Here is a 20294-nt window from a genome sequence, read left to right as displayed (position 1 = left end):
CATAGCCCTCCCTGGGGAGCCTTGATACCCATCGTGGGAGAGGCCATGGAGCAAAGAAATCTCTTCCACACACTGGCTGCCCCTCTGTTACTCCTCCTGATTGTGGGGTATGAGAGTGCTGGAAACAGAGCCCTCTGGAAATGCCCACTGTGCTGGGCATATCTAACAGGTCCGGTCTACGACCTGTGTCACAGACACTTGTGCGATTCTGTGTCTGGGTCATAGTAGTCAAGGCACGCCTGTGTCTCTGTGTGTTGGGCTCCACCTCTGCTCCGAACACCAGTCCCTACCTCTTGTGTCCCTGTGTCTCCACTCCTTCCCATTTCCTTTTTACCAGTCTGCTGGTCTCTGTTCCCACACTTCCACGTTGCCAGCAGCAGCTGGTTCTGTCACCAGCGTCCCTTCCTCTGTCTTATTTGGGGTCTTGAAAGTCAGCAGGCGCACAGCTCAGGCCTCGGTCCCTCTCAATTTTCTACTTTTCTTCCAAGTTCTGGGGCCTCATTCTCATCCCCTGTCCCCACACCTAGATTCAGTCTCCTTACTGAACCGGGCAGTCACATTGCTTCCTGCCTACTGCCCTGCTCTGGGAGTCAGCTTCGACCAGTTGGTGACTTGAAGAAGACACTCTGTGTCTTGGCCTCCCTGGCCCTACATCTTCCCCCTCACACAGCAGCCAGAGGGACTTGGATTTATTTTTTTTATTACGTGTGTGTGTGCGCGCGCGTGAATGCGCACGCGTGCACGTACCATGGGATGTATATGGAGGCCAGAAAAAAACCTGTGCAGGCAGGTTCCCCTTTCTGCTATGTAAGTCCCAATGGACCAAACTCAAGTTATCTCGACAAGCATCGTTCCCCATCCACTCAGCCATCTTGCAGTCCCCTTTTGCTTCATTTTTTTTTCTAAAACAGGGTTTCATTTAACCCAGGCTAGCCCTGAACTCACTATGTAGCTGAGTATAACCCTGAGCTACTTACAGATCCTCCTCCTTCTACTGCTTAAAAACTGTGATCTCAGGAGATCACCACTACGCCTGGCTTGTTCTTTTCCTGCCTCCATCCCTCCCTCTGTCCCTCCGTCCCTCCCTCCCTCTCTCCCTCCCTCATCCTTTCTTCCTACCTCACTTCCTCCTTCCTTTTTTCCTTCCTCCCTTCTTTCCTCCCTCCCTCCTTCTTTCCTTCCTTTTTTCTCCTCTCTCTCTCTCTCTCTCTCTCTCTCTCTCTCTCTCGCTCTCTCTCTCGCTCTCTCTCGTCTCCATATATAACCCAGTTTGGTCTTATACTCATGTTGTGGGATACTCTTTTTGTACACTGTGAAGAAGTGTCTTTGCCAAGGCTCCTGCTGATTGGTTTAATAAGGAGCTGAATGGCCAACAGCCAGGCAGGAGAAGACAGGTGGGACTTTCTGGAAGAGATAAGAATTCTGGGGAAAAGAGAGGTGGAATTTGCCAGCCAGATGGGAGGAGAAGTAACAAGCCATATAGCAGAATATAGATTAATATAAATGGTTAATTCAAGTTATAAGAACTAGTTGGGAACAAGCCTAAACCAAGCTTTCATAATTAATAAGAAATCTATGTGTCATTATTTGGGAGCTGGACCTGTTACATACTTGTGGCACATGCTTCAGCCTCAGAATGCTGATTATGGGACTGTGCCAGTAAGTCTGCCTCCGAGGCTCCCTCCTACTTATGGTTTTATAAAGATACAGCCATGCCTCGATATCTGTAAGAAGACTATGCTCTCCATGGATAGCCAAACCAAAGGCTGCTTAAGCACTTCATACAAGATGATGAGCTAGTACTGACACACAGCCCCACCCCTTCCCTATACTTAATCAATCATGTCTAGGTCATTTGTAACACTTAAAACAATGTAACACTGTACACAGTTGTCACACCCAGGGACAGACAAGAAAAGCAGTCGAAACATGTGTAGTAATCATAGCCTTCCCTCAAGTCTTCTTATTCAAGTTAGTCAAATCCAGAGCTGCGAAACCTGCATATCTAGAAAGCTAACCGAACACGTCAAATCTGTCGTCCTGTTGGACTAGTGAGCGTGGTGGTGGGCTTGGGAGGAGGTTGGTGGATGAGTAGGAGCTGAATATCATCGAAATACATTATATACTTGAATGAAATCTTTTCTTTCTTTCTTTCTTTCTTTCTTCCTTTCTTTCTTTCTTTCTTTCTTTTCTTTCTTTCTTTCTTTTTGGTTTTTCGAGACAGGGTTTCTCTGTAGCTTTGGAGCCTGTCCTGGAACTAGCTCTTGTAGACCAGGCTGGCCTCGAACTCACAGATCCACCTGCCTCTGCCTCCCGAGTGCTGGGATTAAAGGCGTGCACCACCACCACCTGGCTTTGAATGAAATCTTAAACAACATATTACATTAGCATTTTTATTATTTTTTAAAACCTTCCTAGGACATAGAGGCACCTGCCTATAATCACAGCACTGGGGAGGTAGAGGCAGGAAGACTGCAAGTTCTAGGTCAGTGTGGGCTACGCAGGATCCTGTCTCATAAAACAAAACAAAAGTATTTACCACACTCCAACAATCACAATCAAGGGCTGCTTAAGCCCCTCCTGCAAGACGATGAGATAGTGTCGACCCATAGCCCCCACACCCTCCCTATACCATCTGTATCTAGGTCATGGCTTAGTTTTGCTGTTGTTTATTCTTGAAACAGATTCTCAGTACATCAACCAGGCTGACCTCAAACTCACAGAGGTCTGCCAGCCTCTCCTTCCTGAGTGCTGGGATTAAAAGCCTGTGCCACCACCACCCGGTCACCCTACACTTTTAAGCGTACAATTCTGTGGCATGGGGACACTGACCATCACCACCATCCATCTCTACCCACTTCCCAAAGAGAAACTTTACATGGCCGAGGAGATTGCCCAGCGGGTAGAACACTTACTGCAGAAACATGAAGAACTGAATTTGGATTCCTGGTATCCACGTAAAGGCCGAGTGTGCTGCACACACCTGTAGCCCAGGACTGAGACTGGGGGTGCAATGGGGTGTCCGTGACAGGATCCTAGGTGAGCTCTGGGCTCAGTGAGAGGTTCTGTCTCAAAGAATGAGGAGGAACCATGATCGAGGAGGACATCCGGATGTCAGCCTCCGGCCCCCACTAGGACAGCTACACCTGTGCATATACCACCCCTCCGCTCCCCGCAGATGGACACAGACACACATAGGCACACACAGATACACACACAGAGAATCAAAACTGGAGCTTACACTCTAAAATTCTAAATACTCATTGAGCAACACTCCCTGCGCCCCTCCACCATCGCACCTTCTGTTCCCATGATCTTGATCAGCTACAGGGAGGCATCTCACCTAAACCTCTTAACCTCTTCCAGCTGTTCCCCAAGCCTCTGATGCTAGAGCAAGAATGAGGCCCGTTACCTGGACCTCCCTCCAGTTGCACATCTGGGCACTCCTCCACGGTTCATGAGTTCTAGCTGTGTGGGGCTTTCCATAGCTCGAAGGCACCCAACACATTCTGTTCTCAATTTCTGCACACCGCTTATCTGCCCGGTGTCTTTTCCCCAGGGCCCACCAGCCTCCCCTGAATCTAGCTCTTAGCTCAAACGTGACTGCCCACGGGGAAGCAGCCTCCTGACCCAGCCATTTTTTGCTTCTTGCTTCATGCCCTCCACGGGAACTCAGTTGGTTGGGCCCTTCTCTGGGACTTGTGGGCCCACGTAGAATGTGGACCCCTTGAGGGCCCTGTCAGTGCTGTTCCTTTAAGTATAGTATGCTGCTGTGATTTGTCCCATGGGGTATGTGTGTGTGTGCGTGCGCATGTATGTGCAAGCAGGCATGTGTTCTATATGGAACCAGGGCATGGAATTCTCTCCACAGTTGCTCTCTGCCCCTATGCCCCCTGATGAGAGACCTCAGGCTCGCTCTCTCTTTAATGAACTGACATTTCTTTCCCACGGGGTGATACCCCTCCAACCTCCAGTTTTGGAAAGATGCCCCATTTATTGCAATCCAGCCCCAGAAGCTTAATGGTGGACACAAAGCTCCTCCAAAAGTTCTTCTCCTCAAAATTCTCTGCGGCAAAACTACCCCACCCCTCACATGCCCATCCCCATCCCCGAACCCTTGACCCGTGGTTGCAAAACCTGGAGATGTGCAGGCAGACTAGGACCTGACTCTTGGTGTCTGGTTTGGGTCATCTCATGGCCATTACACCTATGACACACACACACACAGAGAGAGAGAGAGAGAGAGAGAGAGAGAGAGAGAGAGAGAGAGAGAGAGAGAGAGAGAGAGACTGAGACCAGGGGTGGGCTCAGTTACTTCAATACTGAGGGCTGAGTGACAGGGTACTTACTCTTTCTCTCCTTCCCCAGAGCAAGAAAGGGGTTCTGGTTTATTTCATTTGCTCTGCTTGGTCACCCCTCCCCTGTGGACATACCCACCCTAATCCTTAGCTGTTAGTTTGGGGTCTGATGAGCTGGACTTGCCTGGCTGTGCTGTCTGCGAAGTTCCTCATCCTACTGACTACTGTCCCAGGTGGCTCTGCACCCCCAACCCGCGGGTTTCCAGGGACTTGGGGCGCTATGTTCTTGCCAGCTTATCTCCAGGGCCTACCTTCTTCGTGTCAATATTGATCTAGTGAGGGAGTAGCGGTAGACCCCACCCTGTGGCCCCCAGGTGATCTCTGCTTAGTCTCCCCAGGCTGGTGTGCAATCTCCCTACAGAGGGAGGACGGAGGCATGGAAAGGGTCACCTGACTCTAGCCTTCCTAACAACTTGGAGCACTTGGGGATACTCCGATTCTTGTCCTTTCCACTCTGACCTCTGTGACTGCTAGGTCCTCACATCTGGCTGCAGGACAAGGAAATAGAAATGACTCAACCCCCAAGGCAGGAATTCCTGGAGAATCATGTCCTGTGGTGTCAGGGGACTGTAAGGTACTCAGGGTAGATGAATTATTGGCCTCTCCAAGTGCAAGCTGCCTCACCATCTCTTCGCTGTAGGGGTGAGGGGAGTGTGTCTGCGAGGACATAGCTAGGACACAGCTTGGGGCAGAGCACGGTCCCACCCTTGATGCAGGAGAGTGAACAGCTGTGTTCTGCACCCGCCAGGTGACCTGGGCTTCCATTCACTTGATCTAGCCAAGGTTTACAGAAAAATATTTTTATTTTACCTGTATGGTGTGAAGGCCTGCATATGTGTCTCTGCATCATGTATGTGCCTGGTACCCACAGGGGCCAGAAGAGGGCATTGGACCCCGGAACTGGAGTTATAGGGTGTGAGACACCTGATAAGGGGGCTGGGAAGTGCTCCCACATCCGCCAGAGCAACAGTGCTCTCAACTGCTGAGCCATCGCTCCAGATGCTCAACCAAGATTCTCAGCTAGCACAGACGATGCTTTGGCCATGGAAAGGCTCCCAGCACCCAGGGAGGACTTCCTGTGCTTTTCTAGGTTCCCTTTTAGCAGTGAACACGTATAAAGCATCTCTCAAAGAAAGCTGTATGGCAACTCCCAAACCCTGCACATGGCAGCTGCGCTGTGTGCACACCAGGCCTGAGACAGTTTGGGGGCAAATTTCCCACTCCTCTGTAGCTGGTCAGCTGTTCCCAGCCCTGACTGCATATTCTAGTCACTTGGAGTATTTGAAGGAAGGCTCCCTTTCTGAGAGGTCAGAGTCAAAGTACCCGGGTGGCTTTGAAAAGCCTAGCCCTTTCCTGTACACGTGTTGGGGTATATGAGCATGTTTGTGTTTTGTGTTTGTAGGTGCATGTGTACACACGCATGTGGGACTTTGGAATGTCATCCTCAGGATGCTGTCTACCGCCTTTGGTCAAGGTCTCTCATTTGGCCTAGAGTTTACCATTTAGGTAGGCTAGGCTGGACTTCCAGGGAGTCCCAGGAATCCGCCAGGCTCTGTTGCCCTAGGTCTAGGATTGGAAGGGCATGCCACCACTCTTGGCATTTAAGGTACTGAACTCAGTCACGTACGCTTGCTTTAGAAGCTTGTATCCTATGTATGAGCTGTGGCTTCAATTTCAGGGACGTATGATTCAGCAAGCAGTCTCGTCACCCACCGAGCTGTCACCCTTCAGGTACCTTTAAGAGCACCCAGGTGATGTGCGTGTGTATGTGTGTGTGTGTGTGTGCGGCAGTGCTGAGGAATGCACTCAACCTTTGGTGATTCTCAGTGAGCTACAACATGAGATACGATGGGGTTTTGTTTGGAAAACTTAGGGGCCTGTATGCCTCTGTCTCATAGCCTGAGGGTCCAGCCTGTTCTGGGGTTAGCCTGATGCCTCACTAGTTAGAGGTTCTGGGCTTCGAGCATCCTGTTGATCTCTAGCGAAGGGAAATGAACAGGTCTGGATACTCCAGGAACGCTGACCACAGTCCACAGGCACTTCCTGTTCATCTCACCACTGCCGGATAGCCTGCTGTCACTCCCAGGCTGTCCTCACCTCTGCTCCCTCCTTCCCATTCATCCTGTCATAACTAGAAAAGACCAGGGCACATTTCAGGGAACCCAAGTCCCAGTTAAGTGTCCTCTTTGTAACTGTCTTCTCTCCACCTGCCTGGGCACTCAGCAGGCGGCCACAAGCCTGTGTTTGCGGGGTATAAAACAGCAGAGGATGTGGGAGCAGAGAGGACTGAGGAGTAGACTGAAACAAAGGATGGGGGCACGCTAGAAGTCAGAGTCAGGCTAAGGCAAAGTGACTGCTGTCTGGCTGGGCAGATCTGCTGGTACGGGGAGGTACCCAGGACCTGTGGTGGCGATGTGGTACTCAGGGCTCTATCTCCATCCCAAGGGGACTGTCCCAGGACCCTCCCCTGCTGGTAGGGCTGGAGTCCTTATGCGAGGATGGAGTCACGCCGCCTGTCTTGGGAAAGAGGGTCAGATGGCTGAGCAGCTGCCCCTTTTCAAGTTATAAGCAATTTGGGTTGGATGGTTTTCTTACCCTAGGTGTCAGGAACTCTGGCACTGAGTGCTGTGGCCCGGCTCCCATCCACCCTGCTCTGTAGAAGTGAGAACGACCTCAAGACCCACGGTGTCCACTGAAGGGTGTGGTGTGCAGGGGAAGGAAAAAATAAACATAAAACACACCTCTGGAGAAGCAGGTCAAACACGAGACAGCGCAGTTTCATGAGTTTATTTTTGGCAGCAGGGAAATCACTGATTGACAACACTTGTCCCCAGAATCGTGCATATTCCACATGTCGTATTTCCCAAGCAGCGCCGGATCGTCACAAGTATCCAGCAGAAAACCGTACCCCCCCCAGACACCAGCATCGCAACTGCTGGGGTGTCCATCTGCAGGGCAGCTCCAGGGACAGACACGGTCAGATATACAGTGACACAGGAGCAGAGGCAGCCAGCAAGTTTGCGCAGGGGAGGCCATCCGCTCTTCTCAACCGCTGGCGTGCCAGCTGTCCAGCACAGCACCATGAGAAGCACAGGCACACATGTCACGAGTGTTTGACCAATAGGGCTGTGTGTTTCCAGATTTTATTAGAAACCAGGGTAGTAAAATGCTGCCAGGCTATACACACTTCCAGGTTTCATGTCCTACCCCAACTTCAAATGCTGTAACCATGACAAGTTAGTGTCATTTGGGCATTCTCATGTCCCCAATCTCATCGACGTTGCACCGCGTCAAAGGAATCCCCACCAACTGCCATGGGCGACAGGCGGTATTATTAGGGCACAAACGCATTGTTTACAAACAGCTAGTGCATGAAACCACAGACCAACATGGAGGATTCCAGAACAAATGGAAGACAGAACACTAATATCATCAGGGGTCGGGGTACCCAGGAAGCCCCCATTTGAGGTCATGCAAAAGGCGTATGCTGGAGTCCACAATCCCAAGCCGTCCTGTCCCAGACCTTCATGTGGAAAGCACATGTATAGGAGAGTGGTCCGAACGTGGAGTTGAGAGGATCACGGAACTTGGGAGGTCAGCTGTTTTTTTTGGCTAAGGAGGTGGAGTGTTTTGGTAACGTGGGGGAGGATATGGCACACAGAAGTGGCTGATAAATTTTCAAGCCCACACTTTTAATAAACTAACAATTAAAAGCAATACCCGTATTTACCTTAAGAAAATAAACCTCACACATTCGTCTCCTTTCTTGGCCTTGTTAGAATTCTATTGCTTCATTTACAAGTAACTGATTAAAAAATATAGATTTTTTTCAATTATGTACATAAAGCAGATTTTTTTTTAAAGAAAGAAAAATTGGCATTTTGGAGCTTGGTCAAATAAGGTGCGGATTTCAGAAGCCTCAGAGGCCCTGCCACGCACCCGAGACATCCCATGTTTGCGGTGGTAAGAACAGGGCTCCCCACCCGGTACCTCAAGGGCAGGGCAGGGCAGGGTAGCTCCAGAACTGGAACCTGTCTGAAGCGGAGCCCCGTTTCTAGGCTCACTTCCCCTGAATTATTCTGGAACTTTAGTCCATTCTGCCCCCTTTTCCAAACTGAGGCCCCTGACACCGGTTACAGCAAGAGACACAGGTGACGGGAGATCTGAGGTTCTCATCTGGGCCTCGTTCTGCGTGGAAATCAACACGCGGCAGACACTGCAACACCCAAGACACTTAAGGCAGCGGGATCGGCTAAGGACTGGTTTCCGTGAGGACTTATGGCGTATGCGGATCGGCCACGGAACTTGTTATCTGTGGTGATGCTTCGCAAAGGGGCAGTTTCTGATGTAATTGGCACAGGGATCGCTGGGTTCGGAACACTCAGAAAGTCAGGAGATCTGATGGATCCCTCTGTATTTCTGCTCTGAATGCACAGTGGTTTCCCAGACCAAAGCACTGTGGGAAGGTAGGCCAGGTAGCTGGCTTCATTATTTTGTGAAAGAAAAAAAAAATTTTTTTTTTTAAGTTTGACCCCTGATTTTGAGTCTTGTTAGTGCCAGCAACTCCCAGCAGAAATCTGGCTGAGGCCCAACCCAGAGGACTAAGGCAACGGTGCCAACACGAAAGGGCTCTTTTCATTCTTGGGGGAACGACACTAACACAGCACTGCTGAACACCGAACAGGGAATGGATGGAAAGAGACCCCTGGGCTCCAGCGAGGAGCCCTTGTCCCCATTCAGACAGGCTTCCCCAACCCTTGGCTTGAAGAGGCTGTGCTTCCAAAGAGGCTGAGATGGACTTGGGCCACATGGAGGTGGCAGCTGGTCGAGGCCACAGGTTCTCAGGCGAGACAGGGGAGCTCTTCCTTAGGCTCTGATGTTGGCTGCAGTGTGAAGTGGATGCCACACCTGAGCGCTGCTCTGGCCCTTTATTTATTTATTCATTCATTTATTTATTTATTTATTTAAAAAACCCCTTTGTGCCCTTCAGCATTCTTGGTGGCCAAGGCCAAGGAAGGGAGACGGTTGGTGCCGTGCTTGATGGGACGGGCGGGACACCTGTTTCTGACCCTGTCCAAGCCTGCAGTTTAGCGATGAGCGAATTTTGAGCTTAGGCACGGTGGCAAAGAACAGTGTAGCAGCCGCTGGTCAGTTCCATTTGGTGGCAGCGCAGTGGCAGCAAGTCCCACGCAGCTCCACGTGTACCCAGCTTTCGGAAGGAAAGACCTGACAGTCCCAGGGTTTTGGGGTTCTGTAACTATTCTCAAACCATTGACAACAGGAAAACAACATGGGACAGACGTGTGACCGTTGTGGGAAAGCAGACGTGACCCTAACGTCACCGTTCAAGGGGAAAATGCAACCTCAAGACAAATTTTATCAACATCGGAAATCGTAATAAAAGGGATTGGTTGCTTCATAAAGCATGGGGCCATGGGCAGGTACATTCTGGACTGGCCAGAAACGGTGGGGACCGCGAGCGTCACGAGAAGACTCCTGACGAGGGAGTGGGATCCCGCACAGGCCACAGGCTGACATTGGCACCTGTTGGGAGGCAGGCTCCCATGACCGCTTTCTCCCTGGCCACACCCTCATCCCACCACACACAGGCTCCCAGGTTCTAGAAAACTCTCCTGTTTGTCGTCTTAGCGTATCTAAGACAGTAAAAGGCTAAAAGATGTCTGGAAATAGGTCGTATACAAAAGTAACTCTCAGCTTAAAATAACATTCAAAAAGGCACTTCATCCTGTAGGAAAGAGATTCTGAGCTGGGTCAGCTGCCCCAACCCGGGACAAAGGGGACGGGCTGTCTCTTGGAAGGGAGGACAGTTAAAAGGGCGTCTGAAAGAGACCAAGGTTTCTTTTTTTCCTTTTTTTTTCTTTTTGGTATGTTTTAAGAAAATCGAATCTGGTAAAATGCGTGTCCTTTTATGAAATCTATTAAAAGAGTTTTTTTCCTTTAAAATAGCTGTTTCTGTTCTTTAAAAAAGAAACAAACAAACAAACCCCAAACGGAACAGGTAGGCAATGGCGACATTCACCCTGTGACCCGGAGCAAGCTGAGGCCGGGAGGGTCCCCTGAGCCAGGGGCTCCAGAGTGCACAGGTGGGGACGGGCCGCGGCCCTGAGGCCCCGAGGCGGGGGCTACCTGCTGCAGAGTCTGTGCAGCATGCCGTACACATCGTCCTCCCTGCTCAGGCCCTCGAAGAACGGGATGAGGTCCAGCAGCTCCGTGTCCGTCATGTCATCGAACCAGGACTGCACAGGCACCTACAAGACAGCGTGTCAGGACCAAGGGTGATACCGTCACCGTCGTCCCAAGAGCAGCTGGTCCGAAGTCAGTGCTGGCACTGACACAGGGGGAGGGGGCGGCTCAGTGAAGTAGACATCGCTAGGGTGTGTGAGGGTGCCCTGGTGAGCACACCGGCTGAAGAAAAGATGCCCGTTTCCAAAGCTCTTTATGGCACTGCGCTGGTCAGCTGCCATGGGAGCCCTGGATGCCGCTCAGAGGCTACCTGACAATCACCAACCACAGAGCCCAGTCCAGGCAACCGGTCCAGACTCTACTTAGGGCCACTGCTTTAAGCTGTGTGCCAAGGAGAAGCAGAGAGTTCCTGCCCAAGCAGGCAAACATGGGAATGTCGAATTTGAGGGCATTCGGAAGATATGACAAAAAGAGAGTTCCCTTTAGTTCTCCATAGAGGAGGAGAGAGAGGTGGGAGTGGAGAGAAGCTTGCAGTTCCAAGAAGAGAATAAAAAAACAAAAGGTATTTATTTACTTACTTTCAGTCCTGGGATTGAACCCAGGGCCTCCTTCATGCTAGGTTCATGTCAACTGAACCATGTCAACAGCACTACCTATGACATATTCTTGTTAGAAAAGGAAAAAGAGGGGGCTGGAGAGATGGCTCAGTCCTTAGGACACCTTGCTGCTCTCCCAAAGGGCCCGAGTTTGGTTCCCAGCACCCACACGAGGTGATTCATGACCGCCTGTAACTTCAGCTCCAGGGGATCCAGTGCTCTCTTCTGGCTTCTACGGGTACTGCATGCATGCAACACACATGCAGAGATGCAAATAAAAATAAAACAAGCTCTTTAAAACATTGCAAAGAGAGGCTAGAGAGATGGTTTGGTGGCTAAGGGCAGCACCATGTACTGCTCTTGCAGAGGACCTGAGTTCAGTTCCCAGCACTCACATCAGGCAGCTCACAGCCACCTGTACTCCAGCTCCAGGGGATCTGATGCCCTCTTCTGGCCTCCGCAGGTACTACACTCATGTGCATATTATCTCTTATACATTCAAACAGGTAATTAAAAATAAAACTACAAAAAGGAAAACATTTAAAAGAAGCCCGAGTCTAATCAAATAGCAAATAGAAAGTCTACTTGCTTGCCTGAAGGAGGAAAGGTGGCTAAAAAAACATTAATTACTAACAGCCATTAAATCCAGAATATAGAAAATTCCCTTAAGACAACTTAGTAAACTTTCCACAAATAAATGATAGAGATGAAACAACGGGGAGAGAAGAAATGCTTAGAACGGAGACACATTAAATGAAGCAATGCAGGGACCTTCTTTAGATCCTGACTTAACCAATTCACATCCCAGAAAACCCGTCAGGATGGCAACATGAACAGTGTACACGGTAGCTAATACAAGAAATGGCTGTGTGGAAGGGAACAATGGCAGCGGCGGACACCCCCATCTGCTGGAGACAACTGCCAGGTGCACTAGGTGGAATGGGATTGACTCGTTAACATGAATCTCTTTACTTATTTAAAGGGTCTCAGTATGTGGGCCAGGCTGGCCCTGAACTTACAGAGATCATCTGCCTTCAGAGTGCTGGGATCAAAGGCGGGCACCAGCACACCTGGCAACATGAACATATTTAACTGTGAGGCAGTAGTTTGATGGATTATTCTTACCTTTCAGCTGAATATGGTCAGTCCCCCTTATAATAGTAGAGACATGCAATTCTAGACTTAAAAAGGGACATAAGGCCGGTGGTGGCGCTTGCCTTTAACCCCAGCACTCGGAGGCAGAGGTAGGCCGATCTCTGTGAGTTCCAGGACAGCCTGGTCTACAGCGTTCCAGGCCAGCCTGGTCTACAGCGTTCCAGGCCAGCCTGGTCTACAGCGTTCCAGGCCAGCCTGGTCTACAGCGTTCCAGGCCAGCCTGGTCTACAGCGTTCCAGGCCAGCCTGGGCTACAGCGTTCCAGGACAGCCTGGGCTACACAGTCTCAGCAGAGCCCCCCTTGCACAGCTGTTCAGAGTGGTTCCTGATTGGCAGGCGCCTGAGCGGCAGGCCAGAGGCAGACACAGCTTCCCAGCCCGTTCTCTGGACTACTTACTGCATTCTCCGGATGGAAGATGTAGGAGGCAGGAGAATTGTCCACAATGATCACTTTGCTCAGCTCCCGTCCCAGGCGACTCAGGTCCTTCACATAGTTCCCACGATGGAAAACACAGGATTCTCTGAAGAGTCGCGCCCGGAACACGCCCCAGCGGTCCAAGAGGTCGGCCACAGGGTCTGCATACTGGAAACAAGAGTCTCTATGAAGCTGGAAGAGCCAGAAATCCACCTAGGACACCAGCACACACGTTCCCTTTCGGCGGGGAGGTAGGGTGGTTAAGATATCTTCCATGTAGCAGCCCAGGATAGGTTCCTCCTGTGCCACCATCTCCCGTGTGCTGAGATCACAGGCATGAGTCATGACATCAGGCTGGACTTTTTGTTTGGTGTATTTTATTAGATTTGGAAAGAAAAACCCCAGGTCTGGCAAGCTGTAAATTTTGGCAGCTGTCCAGAGGAGACTGGAGGAAATCATGTTAAAAAAAAAAAAAAAGTTGCACAGGGGCAGGCAGCTGCATGGCGGATGGGGGACACTTTAGAGAGAAGAGAGGCGGCCCCAAGTGTCAGGGGAGGAGGAAGGAGGCAGGAGGAAAGGCCTGCTCTTCTGAGTGATTCAGAAAAGTAGACAGTGTTACGGAGCTGCAGATCCGTGGCCTTGTAAACAACTGCCTAGACTACTCCTTGTCTTGGTTGTGTGCGTACAGGTGTGCATGGAGACATGAGGTCATCATCCGCGTCTCTATTGTCCCCGACCTTGCTTTTTGAGTCACGGTCTCTCCCTGCACCTGCAGCTCCCAATTCAGTCAGACTGGCTGGCTAGTAGCTCCAGGAACCCCGTGTCTCTGCCTTCTCAGCGCTGGACCTGCAGGGGCCGCGCTGGCTGCCACGCTCGGTTCTCTGCATTCTAGGGAAGCGTGAGCAACACTTTACCTACTGAGCCACCTTCCCAGTTTCTCGGACTTACTTTCTATTTTTTTACTTAAAAATTATTATCGTTGCCGCTATGTTCACGTGCACAAGTGCACAATGACGTGCACGTGGAGGTCAGAGGTTGCCTTTCTGGAACCGTTCTTCCCTCATTGCCAGGCTTGCATGGCAGGTGCCTTGACCCACAGAGTCATCTCATCAGCCTCTTAGGCCACTTGTAAAAGAAGGACCGAATAGCTGGGAGTATTTTAGGACTGTGGTATTTCCCTCTCCGTGTGTATCAGAGAGCACTGCATTCTTACAGGTCTCTCTCACCAAATCCGTAAGCAGTTCCTGTCAGTTCCATAGTTTGACTCCCACCTTCATTTCTTTAGATCTAAGGCATCTTCCTGGACGAGTTCTCCTGGCCTGGGGAGCTCCTGTCTCCTGCTGGCCCTCCCCTCTCAGCTCATTGACCCCCAGATGTCAGAGGGGCCATTGAAGGGCACGCAGCGTATCCTACCGTTGCCCGGATTAAAATTCCCAGTGTTGACCTACTGTCTTCAGAGTCAGTACAGGGCAGACGGCACATCCCATTGCTGCCCTGTCCTGTAGGCCTCACTCGAGGCCTGGATTTACCAGCAAGACCAAAGTGAGGCCCACAGCCAGGGCTTGCAACCCTTCCAGGGAGGGAGCAAACACCTGAGGTTGAGTCACCAAGGCCGGAGTAGATGCGCTGCAGCTGGGTCCGTGGGAAAGTCCTTTTCACTCCAAGGACATCCCGAGTGGGGCAGAGTCCAGGAGCAGCTGCATTTCCCACTGACCAAGCAGCTCAGAGCACTATTTGGATGAAGTTGGCTAAGGGGCGTGTGAGCGCTCTACAAAGGGTTGACTTGCATGAAAAAAGATGGATCATTTTCTCCTCATCGCTACCACCAGAAGTGGCAATCATCCCTTAAATGTTTTTTTAGGTTGGTTTGTTTTTATGTGTGTTTTGCTTGCATGTATGTGTGTATGGGCACCATTATGTGCGCAGTGTCCACAGGATCCAGGAGAGGGCATTGGGTCCTCTGAAACTGGAGTTAGGGCCAGTTGTGAGCTCCCATGTGAGTGCTGGGAAATGAGCCGAGGTCCTTTGCAAGAGCAGCCAGTATTGAGCCATCTCTCCAGTCCTGCCAATCATCTTTTAGGGAAGTGTCTAGGGGTCTCCAGGCTTGCAAGATTAGGATGAAGCCTACAGGCACCCGAGGCAGGGGCACAATCTCTTCTGTATCCTTGCCACGTGTGGAGGGAGAATGAACGGCAGGATATACGACAAGTCGCAGATACCGTGGAGTCTGGGAGGCAGTGGGCTGCGACTGCAGGCCCTGGCAGGAGGCAGGAAGATTCACTGTATAGATGCAGCAGGCCAGGCGCTGCGCTAAACTCATCATCAAGAGCTAGAACCCTGAACACACATCGTTACAACTTGGCAATCAGGGTTGAAAAGGCTACAAGGCTGCACTGGGGACTGGGTCTGGCTCTGCAGGGTAAGAATAACACTGAAAGAGGGCTAGGAAAACAGATGGTGGGGCAGGCGGGAGCAGCCCAGGAAGAGCGGCCCAAGCAAGGATGTTTAGGCGAATGCTGGGGACAATGCCAGGGAGGAGTGTTTTCAACCTTGCTGAGGCAAAAACAAGCCCCAGCCCAGCACGCTGGTGCAATCCTCGCCTTGCTATCGGCTGCTTATTATTCCGGGTTCTTTAGCATCCCGGAGCAGCATCAGAGGAACAACTGAGGCTGCACACACAATTTGTCTTGGCACCACTGGGAAGACTATTTCCTTGAGGCCATGCTCTGTTTTCTGTACAAGTGAACAAAGCCCACGTGTGGGGTCTCTCAGCAGCTCCCGGTGAGGCCAGCTGATGAGGATGGCGGTGTGCTCGATAGGTGGCCCTTGCCTTGGTCAGCACGGAGAACACACCCAGACGGGAATGACCTCGCCAGCGGAGCAGTGCTGAGGACCCGAGGTCACAGGTTCAACACGTAGAAGAATGTGGGTACTGTCTAGGCAGGCCACGAAGGAAGAGGCTCCTGGTGACTCCCGGAGGAGTTCTGCACACAAAGGGTTAATTTGCACACCACAGAGCTCATCTTTGGGACTACTCAGAGTTTCTGAGGTGCTCATGGAGACACTGTGGATGCTACCAAGTGGATTACGTGACTCTGTGAGACTCGTGGTGGGCAGACCTCGGAGGAGCCAAGGGCCTGCCCTACCCACAGCACGGTACCAACGAGTCCTGTCACCAACACGTACGATCCTATACACTGAACGTCAGGAATGCTTACCCTGTGACAGTACCCAGAGCAGTGCACAGAAGATGGCAGGGGCTCAAGGAATGACTGCCCAATAGGAGCTGGGAGCTGTGCTTAACCCTCCTCGCGGGGGGCTTCATTTAATCCACTCCATCAAGCAGATGGAATTAGCCCCAATTAGACAGGAAGAAACCGAAGGCAGGCAGAACGTTCGTCCGCCCATGCCTGCAAGGGACACTTGATACCTGTCTCTCCTTGCTCCTCCCCCAGACCTGTGGCCACTAAACCCAGGGACACAGAGACCTCTAACATCTGGCTGCCGGTCAGTGGGTGAGGGATGCTCCACCATGCCTGTGCTGGGCAGCCATTCTCCTGCAGTCACAATGGACAGGTCTTGTGATTTCGTCTGTGGATAACTGGTTTCAGGTGGCTGCATACAGCAACTTTCATGGAGCATTTGTTCTAAATGCTCCCTGTCACCATGGTAACCAGAAGCCTTTCAGCCTGGCAGTATGCACATGGCCTGCATCCATCCCATCTGGGGTGGGAACCTGCCACCTCAAAAATAGCTTCCTCCACCTTAACAAAAGGCTCTTGGCAGCTTGGGGGGGGGTGGAGGGTGGAGGGGTTGGGGCAACGGCTGGGAGTCTGCAGGGGAGGGGGGGCAGAGGAGCAGGACGCACCTTGGCCAAACTGGCAGTAAAGAGCACACACTCGAAGAGCTGCCCCATCCTCTGGAGGAACTCGTCCACGTGTGGGCGCTTCAGCACATATACCTGCAACGGGAGGAGACACAGGCGTCAGCCACACAGCAGCAGGACAGCCTGGGCATCCAGAGCTGCCCCAGGGGGCCCTCTTCCTGCTGCCAGGCCTATCTGACTGGAGAGCTGGATGTAGGTTCCAGGTATGCCAGCAGACACCCCTCACAAGGAGAAAGGGAAGCTGACCACGGTGCCGAGGGTCATATGGCTCATCAGAGCTAGCAGGAGGGGCACAGCTGTGCCGTGTTCAGGTGAAGCCGCTCATTCATCCCATGTGGTTTTTGACACTGAGTCAGTCCTATGTGGACACAGGCCACAGCCTATGTGCCGTGCTTTTGGAAGTCGAGGATTGGCTGCTGCCTTCTACTCTGAACGTCCCCCTCACCCCCTACCCCATAAAAACGCCCAGGGGCTAAGATGCTTGGAGATTTTCTGCTCAACACCATGGAGGTTATTCTGCTTATGTGGGAAGACAGAAAGTACTCAAGAGTGGCAAGGGGCGTCTCTTTCCCACAGTTGGGCCACACAGGACCACAAGGCTCCTGTCTCTGGAGGTGAAGTGAGTCTCAGGGAACTGGGAGAAGAGAAAGAAAGAAAAGCCAGGGAGAAGAAATGGGAAGAGGGAGGACCCGATTAAAACTTGAATAAATTCCACTTAAGTTAGCCTATCTCTTTAAAAACACAATGTATTAGCCGGGCGATGGTGGCGCACGCCTTTAATCCCAGCACTCAGGAGGCAGAGGCAGGCGGATCTCTGTGAGTTCGAGACCAGCCTGGTCTACAGAGCTAGTTCCAGGGCAGGCTCCAAAGCCACAGAGAAACCCTGTCTCAAAGAAAAACCAAAAAAAACAAAAACAAAAACAAAACAAAAAAACACACAACGTATTTACTAGGCCACAGGGCTTTGCTGGGTACTGCTCCAAGGCTGAATGGGATGGACATAGGCCTGCCCCTGCCAGGCTCACAGCCTTGAACATACACTTACAGAAATTAGCGAATACAACACCCATCAAGGGGCAGGGGGTGGGTGGGGGCGGTGGGGGTGGCATCTACATTAAAGACAGAGGAGGAAGTCACAGAGAATCACATCTGGCCTTGACCTTGAAGGATCAACAGGAGTTCTCACACAGAGCAATGGAATCAAGCTTCTGGGCTGAGCAAAGTGTGAACGCAACGCGGGACCCGGATGCTTGACAACATGCATGGTGTTGGGCTGAAGCCCGTGTGCCCAGCCAATCATAGGCAGTCAGAGAATGTGAGGTTGTGCCAGGGAGGAGCAGCTGCAGGTGAAGAATTAGGTGGCAGTAAGGACATAGAGCCAGAGAGAAAGAAGAGAGAGAGAGAGAGAGAGAGAGAGAGAGAGAGAGAGAGAGAGAGAGAGAGAGAGAGAGAGGAGAGGAAGGCAGGTTCCAGAGAGGGTGGCACAGGGCTCTGCACCACCTGTGAGAACACCCTGCTGGTGACGACATTCCCACGTGGAAACAACTGCTTCGCAGCATCCCAGAAAAAGGTGCTGTGCCAGTCAATGGCTAGGTGGGAGAGCGCCCACCCTGCTAGCTGAAAGAGTGGGTCTGGGGCCTGGATCTGCGGTTGGGGGCGGAGGGAGGGGTCAGAGGGACGGGAGACTGAGTACCAATAAGACCCTGCTGAGCTGGGGTGCTAGGCTCGGGCTGAGCACAGAGCTGTGGCTGCAGCAGCCGCAGAAACCCCTTTGCTTGCAATACTCCTTGGTCCTGGTGCCAGTGACTGGGCGTGGCCTCCCGTCCTGTGTCCCTGGGAGGATTTCATGGACAGCACGCTTGGCTATGTGCAAAGAGCTGGAGAATGACAGGGAACTCTGACGTTGGCGCCTTTGGCAGAAAGGAGGGTCCTGGGCACGGATGCCGGCGTCCAGGCCCGCGTCCCCGTGCAAGTAACCAAGAATAGGCCCCTTGGGACCTGCACAGCCTATCCTGGATTACTTGAACGAGGCCACGGCCTTCGCCAGGGCCTTGGTCCTCTTGCTTTAGCACCTGTGGCTTCCTCCCCTTAGGAGTCTCTAATCCCAGCCCCGGGGTGTCTAGGGTCAAAGAGAAGGGGCTGGGGGAGCTGCGCATGCTCGCGGTCACATGGTGTGGAGGATTACCTTCTCTCCACGCCACTGGGCAGCCCTCCCGTGCCTCATCTCAAGCTCTGCCCAACCACAGTACTCAGTGCGGAAGTCCGAACTGCTTGTCGGGTGCCGAGTTAACCAGCAGATGCTGGTTGCGAATGTTAAATTGCCCAGCTGCCTGCAGCTCTGGCTTCACCAGGGCTCTAGAGCGTGAGATGTGGAGTCACCGCCTTTCCCAGGTCCCGCTTCCTGCAAAGCTAGGTCTAAGTCTAAAAAAAAAGAACCCTGGCTTGGGAGTCAGGATTCTCATTTTGATACTTTTCACATATAATCTTGAGCCAACCCTTTTCCCTAAGCCTCAGTTTCCCCATCTGGGCAGTGAGGTGACTATCCGGCTGACTTGTCACAGGCCTGGACAGTTGTGACTGCATTCAAGAGTCACGGGGCCTTATTGACATCATTAAGAAATGACATCCCATGTGGCCTAGGAACTAGATGTTCCCTGCTGCCACCTGAGGCCACATATTCTCCCCTTACGGCCTTGACGTCACCAGGGGAGACGGTCCCATCACTCCTAAGGGGAATCTGACAAAAGCTGCCTCTACTTTAACCTCCAAGGCTAGGTCTCCTACCATGCTTCTAATCTATTCATAAATAAAGCCATTTCCAGAAAAGCTTGCTGATGACAAAGATAAAAACCAAACCAACCAAACAAACAATAAAACCCCCCAAAACAAAACACCTCTGCCCAAGAATGCCCCATAATGGCTGACTGGTGGTATTTCCCTATTGCATGCTAGCAGAGTGGCCTAAAGCAATCATAGGAGGACATTAACTGGATGTCAAGCCTGTGGTGGGGTTGGGGTGGGGAGAAGGGGGTTGACAGCTGGGGCAGACTGAGCGGTCACTGATAGTGACACTGGGATTTGTCTCCACAGCATGTACTGGCTTCTTGGGACCCTATTCTCTTTGGATGTAAACCTTGCTCAACTTAGGTGTAGTAGGGAGGGCCTTGGACTTTTCACAGGGAGGAGCTCATGGCCCTCTCTTAGGATTGGAGGGGGGTGGGGTGGGAGGGTCTGTGGTGGGAATGGGAGGAGGGGAGGGAGTAGGAGGAGGGGAGGGAGTGGGAATTTGGATTGTTTTTTTTTAAGTAATAAAATAATGAAAATAGAAACTCCTGAAAGTCTAAATAAATGAAACCAAAGAACAATCACATCTAACGATTGTGAGCAGGAAAGGTCCCTCATTAACCCAGTGTAAGACAAATGTGTGTGAGGTAGGAATTCATTTACTACACTCATTTATTTCCTTTTGGTTTTTTGAGACAGGATTTTTCTGTGTATCAGGTTTGGCTATTCTGGAACTCGCTCTGTAGACCAGGCTGGCCTCCAACTCAGAGATCTGTCTGCCTCTATCTCCATGCCTGGGTTACTACTGTATTTATTATACAAAGTTTGTTTCCTGTGGCTGGAATAAAATCACCATGGAGATGAAAATTTAGAAATGACATTCGCAGGGAATGTGGT

At 51.5% G+C, this 20294-nt stretch overlaps 1 protein-coding gene across 2 annotated transcripts in view; it reads right to left on the bottom strand.

The window, feature by feature from the left end:
• Positions 1-7136: 7136 nt before the first annotated feature.
• Positions 7137-20294, bottom strand: part of Ctdspl (CTD small phosphatase like) — a 119455-nt gene continuing 106297 nt past the window's right edge. For both annotated transcript variants that reach the window (XM_057767467.1, XM_057767468.1), the window contains 3 exons: positions 16596-16688; positions 12710-12895; positions 7137-10627 (listed from right to left, as the gene is read on the bottom strand). In XM_057767467.1, coding sequence (XP_057623450.1) covers positions 10502-10627; positions 12710-12895; positions 16596-16688 — 405 coding nt within the window. In that variant the 3' untranslated portion in view covers positions 7137-10501. The remainder of the gene's footprint in view (positions 10628-12709; positions 12896-16595; positions 16689-20294) is intronic.

This window comes from Chionomys nivalis, chromosome 4 (genome assembly GCF_950005125.1).
Source record: "Chionomys nivalis chromosome 4, mChiNiv1.1, whole genome shotgun sequence".
Lineage (NCBI taxonomy): Eukaryota > Metazoa > Chordata > Mammalia > Rodentia > Cricetidae > Chionomys > Chionomys nivalis.
This window is presented reverse-complemented; position numbering and strand designations above follow the sequence as displayed.